This window comes from Telmatherina bonti (assembly GCF_933228915.1).
Source record: "Telmatherina bonti genome assembly, chromosome: 3".
NCBI lineage: Eukaryota > Metazoa > Chordata > Actinopteri > Atheriniformes > Telmatherinidae > Telmatherina > Telmatherina bonti.
Window position 1 is genome coordinate 37,501,462 of NC_136621.1, and position 13,668 is coordinate 37,515,129.

The 13,668-nt window shown below is 38.8% G+C and overlaps 1 protein-coding gene across 2 annotated transcripts in view; it reads left to right on the forward strand.

The window, feature by feature from the left end:
- Positions 1 to 13,668, forward strand: part of rhbdl3 (rhomboid, veinlet-like 3) — a 74,907-nt gene that overhangs the window by 52,236 nt on the left and 9,003 nt on the right. For both annotated transcript variants that reach the window (XM_079264645.1, XM_079264646.1), the window contains 3 exons: positions 3,798 to 4,022; positions 5,370 to 5,518; positions 9,805 to 9,917. In XM_079264645.1, coding sequence (XP_079120771.1) covers positions 3,798 to 4,022; positions 5,370 to 5,518; positions 9,805 to 9,917 — 487 coding nt within the window. The remainder of the gene's footprint in view (positions 1 to 3,797; positions 4,023 to 5,369; positions 5,519 to 9,804; positions 9,918 to 13,668) is intronic.

Here is a 13,668-nt window from a genome sequence, read left to right on the forward strand (position 1 = left end):
CGACTCCGTGGACAGATTGCCAGTTAGTAACAAGGCTGAGCAGTGATTAAGGCACCAGCAGCATCTCATTCCTTTGATTAAGCTAATAAAATGCTCTTTTGCGTCTGTCTTCCCCCTCTTCTTTCCTCTGTAGTTTCTGACTCTTTCTTTTTCTGTTTCTCTCTCTGCCTGTCTCTCGAGCTTGACTTTCTTCTGTCGTTGTCTTTTCTATTGATCAAACGATGAAATTGTCCCCTGGTGGTCGAGCACCCATTTGTCTCCTTCGTCTCTTCTCTCTCTGCCTTTTCCTTCTCATCTTGGCAGTGGGTCAACAAACAGAACGCCATTCTTTCTTTTGTTTGGTACAACGACAAGAGGAATTGCAGTCACTTTACTAGAAGAATTGACTGTCTTTACAGAGCGAGGCTGTCAGGGGGAGGTCTGTGTGTGCACGGCCTTGTTGTGCAGTCAAGAAGTGACCATGGTAACCTGTAATCATTTTCCCACAGTTTTTCTGGGCCTGTTATTAAGGCTTTACCAGTGTCCGTCCAAAAACGGCCATTAAAGAGCTATAATTCAGCTTTATTGAGCTTCTGATATTACATGTCTCCCATCCTCTTGTCTTTTAACCCTTAAGGCCCAACCCACGAAAAAATTTGTAGTATTATGAGATCTTTATTTTGGCCTTTAATTAAACGTAACAATCAACTACGTTTTGGTGATATTTACCATTTATTACTGTGTAATAAGTCTTCTGCTTCATTGTATTTATTTGGGGTGCTGAAAACAAGCATCAGATTGTGTTCATCAAGATTTTGAGTAAAGTTTTTACCATACAGTGATGCAAAACATTTCAGAAACTGTATCAAATATGTCATTTATAAATCTTTTAATCAATCAAATCAATCAAATTTTATTTATAAAGCACTTTACAACAACCACAGTTGATCAAAGTGCTGGACGAAGATAAAAAAAAAAAAGTAAAAAAATAGATAAATAAAAATAAAAATATCCTAAAGATTATTAAAACAATGGGCCCTGCGATGGACTGGTGAGCTGTCCAGGGTGTACCGTGCCCTTCGCCCAAAGACTGCTGGGATAGGCTCCAGCTTCCCGCGACTCTTGATCGGACTAAGTGGTTAGGATAATGAATGAATGAATAAATATTATAACAAATATTAGTCATGGGGGGTTTAAGCGTCTTAGGTCTTCTTATTTATCTGACCTGCTTTTAAATTATGAACCCTGAGGTCCTCTGGCACCAGGGTACCTCTTGATTGTTCCCAATATCTGGACCAAAACCAATGAAAGGGCTTCTTTTCATCATTATGGGCCCTGCCTGAGGGCCTCAGGGCAACAGATACTGTTGGTGTTTTTAAAAAGAGGCCCAGGACATATCTTTTTGGTTTAGCTTATAACTCATTTTTATTTCTTTGAAACTAATCAATTTTTCAACTTAGCAAGTACATTTTTCTGTTTATTTACTTACTTATTCGATTGTGTATTGTCTAACTGCTGCGTTTATGTTCAGGAGCTTCTAGAATTCTGCTTTTATTATCAACTTTTTATACATATTTTTTTATACATGTTTGTTTCATTTTTCTCTTTTCTGTTTTTTTTTTTAAATCCATTGTTTTTGTCATGGGGGTCTTCCACATCATGAGCTGCCTTTGCTCTGACTAGGGAGATGTTGCCATAGTTACTGTCCTTGTCTGGGTGGTTGGGACCCTGCACTGCGGCCTTATGGTTATGGTGTATACATGGTCAGTCTGGGTGGTTCCAGTGGTAAAAATCTCTGTAGTCTCTTGGTGTGGATGGATTTCTTCCACTGGTGCCAGGATACGTTAGGTTTAATGGTTGGTGCTCTTTGTCCATTTAGTCAGCGTCTGTGCAACAGAGTAGGCTACTTTTTGTACTTTTTTTCCTTTTTTTTTTTTTTGGGATAAACTTTGATGCGTAAATACCGGTACTTCTATTTTTAAGATGCAAACACATTTTTGTTTTTTTTTTATTAAAACGCAAAGCACTTTGTGCTGCAATCCTGCATGAAAAGTACTATATAAAGTTTAATTTGATGTCTCCTTGGGCTTTGTAGGGGTTTTTTTTGTACAAGATATGCAAAGCTTTATTACACTCCCATGATTTCCAGATGATTTCAATTAGTAGGTTTTTCAGTTCTCTCCATTTTGTGTTATACTCTTAACACAAATACTCAGGCATATCTTAAAATATATTAACAAACTTTAGATAATATCTGCAAAGTGAAGCATCTGAGCTTTCTGCGGTTGCAGTATCACCACCATGGGGAAGATTAAGCCGAAGCAAAGTTTGATTTAATATGGACAAGCATAACCTCATGTCCCGATCATAAAAAATAACTGGACTGCCACACAAACAACTACAACATCTACTTGTAATTCTCATTTTGCCTCTCACAATGAACAGCTTTCATGCAAATTCATAATAAACTGTAGCGTGTGGATTTGTGAAAAATATGCAGCAGATTCACCATAAAAAGTCCCTACATTTAGTTTCTGCCGTTGTTGGGTTTTTTTTCTGTCTTATGTACATCTTCTCAAAGTGATGATGTTGACAGTGGAGAATCATAACTAAGGCTAAACAATGACTTTTGTCTTCACCAGCCAATAAGGATGGTATCAGAATTCCCCCTATCTACAGACTATAGATCCCATTTATCCTGTGTGGAGTTTGTAAAGGTGTGTGATCATGCGTAGGGTTTAAGTCCATCATTATTGTTGTAATTGTCCTCGTTCACTTGTTCAAAACCAGAGTTAAACTAAAAGAAACATAATATTTCCACATTATTTCCCAACATTTCCTTGTCTTCTGTTTAATGATGTGCCAATTTTATGTCACACCATTGATCCCTGCATCTGGTGTCGATACAATACATTTGCCATTTCTAGTTTTCATTTGAAAAAAAACTCAAAGGCAAATAAAAGGTTTTTTTCTATATTATGTTCTCATAATAATAATAATAATAATAATAATAATAATAATAATAATGGATTAGATCTATATTGCCGCCTCTGTTTTTCATATAACGTAGCATCAGAATACTGACTCTAAATGACTTTTTCAGATAACTTACCAGCTATAAGTCAAATTTTCGAACAGTAAAACCAGAATTTTTTATATCCTGACCCACTTTTAGAAACACTGTCTATATAATTATGATAGCTTTGTTGTCCAAAAGCTTATGTTTGACCAGTTTGATCCATTTACCAACAAGTTTTGTGTAGTTTGACTCTTCATCTGTCCAACAATGTCCAAATTACAGCTGCTGGTTGATGCTGGAGAAATGTATCCATCCACCTTGTGGAATTTGCTTAACATTTATTGTAAAGCATTGTTCTTGGGGCTAAATGCCACACTCTGAAAAATAACATGCAGAATCCTTTTGTCTTTTTATTTTTAATATTTTGTCGGTAGGTAGGTAAATTCCTCACTGTTTGGTTCTGAATGCGAACCTGTAAAGTTGTTGCCAAAGCAGAATCGTTGTACAGTAGACATGAAAGGGGATTGATTTGATTATAGAGGGAGAGACGTGTAGACAAGTATGCTGGTTGCTGGGTGATGATGCAGGCATTTCATTCCCACAGCGAGGAGGGTGTTTGTGTGCTGGACATCTGAGTGTGTGTGGTCTATTTTCAGAGTGTATGCTGAAATTCTGAGCTGTCAATATCAATATGCTGGAAAGTAAAATGAAGACAGGGCCAGTGGGAGTACACACTAGAGCTCCCAACACACCCAACCGCATCTTGATCCCTCTTTACTTCTTGCCTCTCATTTTCCAGATGAGCAACAAACGCTCCAACAGCTTCCGGAGGGCCATCCTGCAGGGCAGCAGGCAACTAAAAGGCTGCAGTCTCAGGGATGAGGTGGACTTGGGACTGTCCCAGCGGTTTGTCCGCCATGTCGCCTATGAGACGCTGCCCCGGGAGGTCGACCGCAAGTGGTACTTTGACAGTTACACATACTGCCCCCCTCCCTGGTTCATCCTGGCTATCACCATAGCTGAGGTAAATTTCCTGTAAGAATGAGAGAAGTTTGTGTTTTATGGCCTTTTTCTCCAAATAATTTGCAATTTTTTAATCTTAGTGGCGTTAGAGAACAAGTCAAAGAAAAACACAGGAGTAAAGTCAAACAGGAATAAAAAATGCATTAAAATGCAGATGTAAACACTGTAAATAACTAATCCATTTAAATGTTTTTTAATTTAGAAATTTGGCATAATTGGGGGTGTGTCCTTTTGATTGACAGGTGCAGCAAGAAGGCACAATGTAGCGCAACATCAGTTTTTAACCGGCTAGCACGCTTTAACTTTAGCCCGCCTACGTCTACCAACTGGTTAGCTCATTTAGCTCTTAGCTACAGGCAGCTTGGAGTTTGATAAGGGTCAATCATCAACCCTCACACTCACAACCCCCCCTCTCAGCTCCACCTCTTTGTCCCTTTTTGTATTTTCTTGGAGTGACGACAAGTGTGACGTTGCCAAGATGGAGACGGCGAAAACTGCCCACCGAGCTTCACTTCAGCTCTTCAGAAGCCAACATGTGACATCATGGAGACTCCGTCCATGTTTTTATATCCAGTCTATGTCCCAAGACCCCTTTAAAAAATGAATCAATCAATAAAAATAGACCCAGTAGTTTTTGCGTGACAAGCAAACAGACAGACAGATAAATGTGGGCAAAAACACAACTTCTTTGGTAAAGATAATTCAAAGAATAGAAGTTTTATTGTCATTGTTACAGGAATACAACAAAATTAATCTCTTATAGCAGCTATAGTGTCACAAAAATTACTAATTAAATAAATAAAAATAAAAGCTATGTAAGTCATAAATATAAAACTCCAATTTAAAATGTTATATATAAATAATCTGTATAAAAACAAATGCAGTGTAAACTGTTGCAATAATTATTGATTTTTATGTGTTTAACTGACCTTGTATATTATCAGAAAAGAGATGAGTCAGCAACAGAAAGAAAACAAAGTTTATACAGTAAAAATAAACATGATTCTCCTGGTATTATATAAATAAGTTAAACTAAATGAATATTTACTGTTTTATTGCTGAGCATTAGATCAGATTCTGTTATAGTTCTTTCTGCAAATGTTTGTTAGACTGGATCCCATTGAATTCATCTTTACCTGCATGTAACAAATAATACCTGCTCCTAGAATAATTGAATATATTCATAAGTTTAAGTAACTTTACCTTCAACAAAAGTTTAATTTAAAGGTTATGGTTAACTTTGATCTCATTACAAAAGTAATAAATCTGTATTTCAGCCCATTTGTTTATGTGAACACGAAACCATTGCTTCTTTAAGTCACTGGATGTTTGCTTTGTGCTCTGTCAGGTAGCGGTGTTCATGTATTATGGACTCCAACTGGATCGACTGGTCCTGCAGGTGTCCAGCCCTTCCTTTTTAAAGAGCCCCTTACCTTATCACCCCCAACTACGAGCGCAGGCCTGGAGGTACTTCAGCTACATCTTCATGCACACTGGGTAAGATTAAATCTGTCTGTTGGATTGATTTAAGTGTGTCGTGCCACGCTGAAGTTGCAACACACAGACTTTTGGACCCTGCATAGGGCTGCGACACATTTTATATTACATGAACGTATTGGTTGTGTGTGTGTTTGTAGCACAACTGCATGAAAATAATGACAACTGTGCACATTGCAGGCACTAAGTAACGTTGTTGCCAAAGCTCAGGACTCTTCTTCATCTTAATGAATGGGTGGGTGTGTTTGAACAGCTGGCTGGTGTTTCTACTGATCCCAGACTTCTTTAGTTTACAGGAAATTAAATTTATTTAAGCTTTGCTCAAACTAATTCCATGAACAAAAATACATATAAATGTATTTGTGATATATAGAAATGTTTTTGTGATACTAATAAAAAACAAATGATAAAATAAAATGGATTCAGTAAAGACTAAATTATGGGCTAAGGTTTAGTTAATAATCTTTGGGGATACCTGCTGTATCATGCTCTCCAGGAAGAGATTAGTTTCGGATTATTGCTGTAATGTGTATAAATGATAATTCTGCTGCCGGGATCATTTAAAGCCTTTAATATAATTTATAATTTAATGAATAAAGTCTGCTGTACATCGTATGGCTCTCCTGTGAGAAGTGAGTGTGTTAGTATCAGTTCAGTCCAGGTTTAATTAGCCCGATAGGAAATACAGTCATGCAAAAGAGCAGAGAAATGATAAAATGGCGACTGAGGCGAACCCGGAGGTTGAAAAGACGGAAAGTCGTGGAAAGCTTTATGAAAGCCGAACGGAATGCATCAGGGAATTTGTTTTATTTTGTTTTTATGTTACTCAAAAAAAGTTATTTAGATTTATTTTTGTGCTACAATGCAGATAATATAAAGGATTTATTATTAATTAAATGTAATTTACTTAGATTTAATTCAAATGAATTGGCACATCAGGAACCAGAAGATCCCGGGAGGAGAAACATGTCGGCCCACTGCTCTCTGGTAAATCTAGGATTAGGCAAAGCTTAACTTTCCCAACCAGGACTAAAAAAGTCATTCTTCTTCTTCTTTCTTTCTACTCCTTTTTCTTTTTCTTCTTCTTTCTTCTTCTCCTCATTACATCGGCCAAGGAGGTTGTGTTTTACCCAGCATTTATCTGTTTGTCTGTCTGTGTTCAAGATAACTTAAAAAGTTATGGACGGAGTTCCATGTAATTTTCAGGAGTTGTTCAAAATGTGAAAAGAAAGTACTGATTTAATTTTGGTGCTGATCCAGATCACCGTTTGGATCCAGGAACTTTTTAAAGGCCTTGGTGGAGGTTTGCACTCTTCGAGTGCTTTTCTAGTTCTTCTTCTCCTTCTTCTACTCCGTCTTCTTTTTCTTTTTCCTCTTCTCCTCCTCCTGATGTCTGGATTGAACTGGATCTTCTCTGTAAAAGTGCTTTGTTGTAAACTGGATTAAACTTAACGATGATGTGAAATCTACTCCATTCACTAAAAAATGTTTCCTGTTGCACACTTCTATTTTAATTTAATTTAATTTAATTTAATTTAATTTAATTTAATTTAATTTAATTTTTTAAATTTAATTTGATTTCAATTTATTTCATTTGATTTATTTTATGTTATTTTATTTTGACATGGTCGGTTCTCTGCATTCTTCAGTCTAGCAGCTGTTTTCTTGTTGATTCCAGGTTGCCTGCTTCACCTCTAAGTCTGCACCAAGCTGGTGGTTATAAATAAATGTCTTATTTTTGTTTTGTTGACAAAAAGAAACAATGACTGCTGTTTAGTTTAAAGTTGACACAATGAAATTTCTACCGTCGCGTTCCACACATTCACCGTGAAGCGACTGTAGCTAGTTGTCATCATCTGTAGCTTCCTCACGAACTAAACGCTGCACAGCATGCAGGTTTGTGGCTGTGTTTTGTTTCTTTATTTGCAATAATTATATGATCACTTAAAGTGAACCCTGATGCAGACCGGAGTCCAAAAGTCATGTCCTGTGCAGTCCCTGGTCCACTTATCCACCAGGACTCAGAGTACTTTGCTGCATATTGCTCACATCAGAAGTGACTTGAATTCCACTGTTTCCATATTTTAATTCAGCCGACTCGCTCACACACACACTCTGCATCTCACACTGATCCACAGAGCATGTAATCCCATCAACAGCTCAGCTGCACTGATCTTTCCCATTCTCTCCACTAAAACAGTTATTTTACCCCCCTTCAGCAGAGCACCATGCAGACTTTCCATCCTCCTAACTTTAGAGCTTTAGTTGGATCCTGCTTTTGTCCAGTTCTGATTTCTTCAGTGAAAATGATCAGAACTCAGCTTATAATGTAAGACACTACTAATTATTGCCATTTGTCAAATGTCTGCAGGAGCAGCTGCACACATTTGTCTGCCAGTAAGCTGAAGTAACTGTAAAGTTAGGAATAAACGGTGCTTTTGTTGAGTTCCTGAAAGACCATCCTCATCTGAACACAATAGGACCTCTCATGGGCATCTGCAGATCTGCCTGACAGTGCAACCCCATTCCTCGCTGCACCATTAGCAGTATAGAAATAGATAGTCAGTGTTGTCCAGAGCGGGGCCGTCCTTGTGCCGCTGGACAGGCATCTCCCGGCTAATCAATATGTCCCATTGTCCGTCTGATCGCTGTAACGATCCTCTGTGCCAGCATTGTGGTGGGGGAGGTTGGATTCTCTCAAACTAAATTTGTTTTTGTTTTATTCCGTCTCTGCCGGCGGAGCTGTTTCTGTTTATTTCTGGGATGTTTGTTCCGAACACGCTGTCAGGAAAACACTGGCTGAGTGTGTCAGACAACAGAAGGGTGGATTGGTGGTGGGGGAACATCTGAAAGAGTCTCTGCTGGTTTCTGACGTCCCCTTTTATATTTGCTGAAACTGAGATGACAGAATAATTCAGACACTGCAAACAGAGAGCGGTTAAAGCGACTCGGAGAGGCTGATGAAGCCAGAAGGGATTAACTTGCTGCTTTCCATGTTTCTGCTGTGATACACAGATGTGTCAGAGCTGCTGACTGGACTTTGGCTGGGAGGACTTTCTGGCCATGAAGGGCAGACTGGGAGAGTGTGGATGGGATTTAATGTTCCAGCATCTCTTGCTTACAGCAGTTTTTCTTTTATTTATGTTTCTGTTCACATGTCAGTGACTGGATAAACATATCTATACTTCATGTACTCTAATTAATTCCCTTCAATTCAGTTCAGTACAAACCAGAAGGGCAATTTATGGCAAACAGAGTCACGAGGTTTCACAATATGTGGAAATAAAACCAAACAAATGAAACAACCAAAAGGAGAAATAAAGCACAAATAGCTGCTGTTTAGGCATTAGCATAACATTAAACTCAATGTAATTAAATTATTTAAAGTATAAGACACTGTATAAAATAAAACTTTTTTTTTAATTAAAACTTAAATGTACAATATTATTTTAAAATATTTCAATTATTTAATTAAAAATTAGATATGAAATATTTTCATATAATTACATGAAGAATTCACATAAATGTAATAACCTTTCTCAATTTGAATGAAAATAGAGCTTAATAAGCTGCATTACAATAATAAAATAATAAAAAGTATTATTGTCACTGATCTTATCGTCATCATCATCATCATCATCATCAGCATCTCTTCATGTAATTAAAAATATTTCATATTTAATTTTTAGTTAAATAATGGATTTATTTAAAAATAATTTGTAAGGATTTTAAAAGTACGTTAATGAGTTCTAACCATCTTTTATATAGTTTACACACACACACACACACACATATACATATATATATATATATATATATATATATATATATATATATATATATATATATATAGTCTTATTCTTAATCATGTGACACAGAAGACATAAAATACACTGGGAAAACTATCTGCAGATAGCTTTTTTTCCCCTAAAAATCTGTTAATGTGAAAGAAATATAAATGTATTAGCATTGATGTATTACATTATTTTAGAAGTACACAATCCAATAATTTGGACAGATATCCATGTATTGATTCCAAAATATCAATATGCCAATCTCCATAATACTCAGCCATACAGGCATACTTGGCCATATCATCACGGTTTTTTTGTTTTGTTTTTGTTTTCTTCTTGTTTTAACAGGATAAAATGACTTTATCTTCCTTCCTGTGAATCTAATAAACCATAAACAGTTTTGTTTGTTTACTTTGCAGAACATTTGCTCCTAAATGTCACTTTGAATCTGAAGGGTGGTGCTGACGCTGGTTGTGTGTTTGTGTGTTACAGGATTGAACATCTGAGCCTGAACATGGCCATGCAGCTGCTGGTGGGAGTCCCTTTAGAAATGGTCCACGGTGCCCTGAGGATCGGACTAGTCTACGTGTGTGGTGTGCTGGCAGGTGGGCGTCTGCTCCATCCCTCCATCCCTTCATCCCTTCATCCCCCCATCTCGCGAGACAAAAAGCAAACACACGATGGAGTTTTGCCTCTGCCGTTGTTCCATCTGCTTCTGTGTTTTTATGAATTTACCTAACCCATCAGGAGACATCCAGTGTTACTGTGGATATAAGTCAACAGGAAATGTGTGCATAAGTGTGTGTGTGTGTGTGTGTGTGTGTGGTGATTTCAGGACAGATGGCTTGGTGTCTCTGTCTTCCCACCAGACGTGGTGGGATGGAGGGGGTTGTCAATGCTCCATCAAAGCCTCTGCATCCCCCCAGATTCATTTACAATAGGTCAGAGCAAAGTGAGTCAAATGGAGTTCAGAGAAACACACACACACACACACACTGCGTAATAATGAAATAGGAAGTGGAGAGTAGGAGGCAGCGAGGTAGACATTTGTACGAGGAGAGCCTGAGGACGAGGAAGATGGAATAAAAGAAACGGAGCCGAGAGCTACAAAAGGAAAAAGCGAAAGCAGTTTTTAACTAAATGTCACCGCTCCTCTCTCACCTCCCTGCAAACCTCCGGCGCTGGAGCAGGCGCAGCATTCATCCCTCTGTGTGTGTGTGTGTGATCCATATAGAGTCCGTAAAACTAATAAAGTAATCAGCTCCTGCGTGGCTTTTCTTCCCCAACAGCCTGAGGATGCAAACGGGACGCCGTGCGGCAGGTGTGTCGCTGCAGCGGGAGACACAGAGATAATGCTGTGATAATTGGAGACGGTTGAGGTGTTAATATTCATGACATTTCTCTGTTTCTCTGCGCCTGTCGGTGTGTGAGTGTGTGCAAGGGTCACTAACAAACACCCCGGGGACACCAGCCACGGTGACCGATAGCTTTAACCTCGCTGTGAAATGACAAGGAAACAGACCATAAATCACACCCATTTATTTATGCACACACACACACACACACACACACACTCGCACACACACACGCACACAGTCTGCTGTTTTAATTAGATATCGACCAGCAGAAGAAGACAGGATGCATGCTCTAGTTGTTTTGGCTGTTGTGTCTGGCTTTGGGACAGACTTTGTGTTTTTTATATAATTAGCAGTAAAAAGACTAAAAATTCTTCTGAATTTGCATTTTTGAACATTAAGCAGACGTTTTCTGATATCTGGACCTTCTATGTGGTGGATCTAACCCTGCAGCATTAATAGCTTCATCAGTCTGGCACAAATTGGCCGCCTTTCACATAAATGTTCCTCCGACATGAGTGGAAATGACAGAAAGGACCACGAGGAGTCTGTAGCATTTGTGAATCACGCAAGATTGGACGGTGTCCCACATGGTTTTAGTGCTATAAAATAACAATCCATCACACTTTTTATTCAATTTGTTGTTAACGCCATGTGTCCCATGATCATAAAGATAATTTTTGTTTATTTACTGGAAACTCAATGTGCTGTTTTCATTCAATAACTTCCACCTGAATTCCCTTTTTTATCTGTAAATATAGATATCATATCAGGATAAAGAAGTACTTTAGTTGTGCTTTAATGTGTCTTTGCAGAATCTATGCACAGTCATGACTTCACTAAAAAGAGTTTTTGTATCAAAACTTGATGTTTATTGTACAAAAATTATTACTGTTGCAGAATTTAAAACTAATGCAAGAAAAATTGTTTTTTTTTAAAAAAAACAAAAACAAGAAAAACTCAGGATCTTCTGCTGTTGTCGCTGATCGTTCTGCATTTTTCCTCTGGAGAATGTTTCATATCCCAACACGAGCAGACAAAGACCGGTCGAGGTCGAGGTAAAGTTCAGAGACCAAGCGATGACTAAGGAAAAGGTCCGTGACCTCCTACGCCCACCACACACACCCCGACATCATATAAGACTCTATGGACTGCATATGAAAACGCCACACGCTCTCTGCTAGACAATGAACAAGCATCTGTATCTTCAAATAGTCAGGCGAACAGCCACTGCTGGCCATTGAGGGGGAGGGTCGCTCACCAATCACACATCCACCGTCGCTGCAGTGGCTCAACACACAGCCCAGCTGCGAATTTCCTCTTTATGAGCACTTAGTTATGATTATTAAAACGTCCTCCTATGTCCTTGAATCTTTCCCTGCAGTTTGAAAGAGAAGCGAAGAGGCGCGTCTTCGAGGGCCTGCTGAGGGACAGTGACACTTCGTCCTTGTCTATGCGTGTGTTTCGGTCTTCACACTCAATCATTGTCCTAAAATAATGTTATTAAAGTCAAGTAATGACAGGCTCCCTGCTGAAACACACTCACACGCCGTGTCCTGAAGCAGATGTTGGAGAGAAGAGTGTGTGCAGATAGGAGCAGGAAACACCACAGCTGGCGTCACTTTGCTACATTTGTGTGTTGTGTTGTTTTTTTAGGGGTCTCTTGTGGATTTTTTTAATTACTTTTTGCTTGAGTTTATGATGATGTGAGTTAAAGTGGATCTGTCTGTGTGCACACAGTCCAGGTTTTAACTCAGCTGCTGAGATTACAGGGTCAAAGTTAATGACCTGCTGAGGCTCACACTGTTATTAAACTTTCTATACGTGCTGTTATGATGTCTGACACATCGTAGAAGGCCACAAATTAATCAAGGAGGGACCGTGTTAAATGTCAGGGTTTGAGATGTCCTTTAATTTCTCACTCAGTCGCACAGAGCCTGGAATCCACAGGAAGCCGCTGAGAGATCCAGCACACTAGCCACGTTTACATGCAGACTTTTTCCAGTTGAAATCATCCTGATTTAAGATTTCAGAGCAGCCGTTTCCATGGGAACTGATCTATTCGGATCTGGTGTGGACATGTGCTGATATTTAGGAAGGACGGTCCTGTCTGACGTGCACAGAAAGATGTTTACGTCATGGGATTTATGACAGATAGAAAGGTCTACAAACTGATCGTCTGCGATGTTGTCGTTTTTTAAAAGTATTTTCAAGCAGCAGCTTGATGCTCATCAAACAACGAAGAGGAAAAAGCGTAGAGGCAGAGTATGAAATGAAAACAAACATCCTGCGGCTGCCCAAAACGTTACTCGTTGCAGGTTTACGTCCAGTAAGAGCACCGATGTAAGAACGCAACCTGACAACTTTCTGATTCAGTGTCGACGTGATAACACGATCAGTTCGGAAAAAGGGAGATTCTACCATGAAACTCGATGCTTTTGGTTTTCCACGTTTCATTCCAAATGAGGTGTAAAAATGGATCATTTTCATCCCAGCAGAAATCGGTATATTTGGCTCCATGTAAACATAGCTAATGTGGAAAATCACAAACCTGCAACTAAAATAACCTGTAAATTAATCAGTTTGAACATTTAATATCTTGTATACTCAATTCAATGTATAGGATCTGCAAAAACCACAGATTTCTGTTTTTATTTACATTTTATGCAACCTCCAAACGCGCCCCGATGGACTGGGGGCCTGTCCAGGATGTACCATGCCTCCCGCCCAGTGATTGCTGGGATAGACTGCAGCTTCCTGCGGCCCTGACTAAGCGGTTCAGAACATGACTAACTGACCAACAACGTCCAACATCATTGTAGTTGCAGTTTTTTGTGCCCTCCTGTCACGGTTTGACCCAACAGCAGACTGAAGAAGTAGGAAAAGTGCAGTAATTAAAGGTTTAACTAAAATAACCGCTGTAAGGCAAAGCGAGATTAAAATACTCCAGATGTCTCTCCGTTACCTGGATTGACTTGTCCAGACATTCAGGATCTGGATA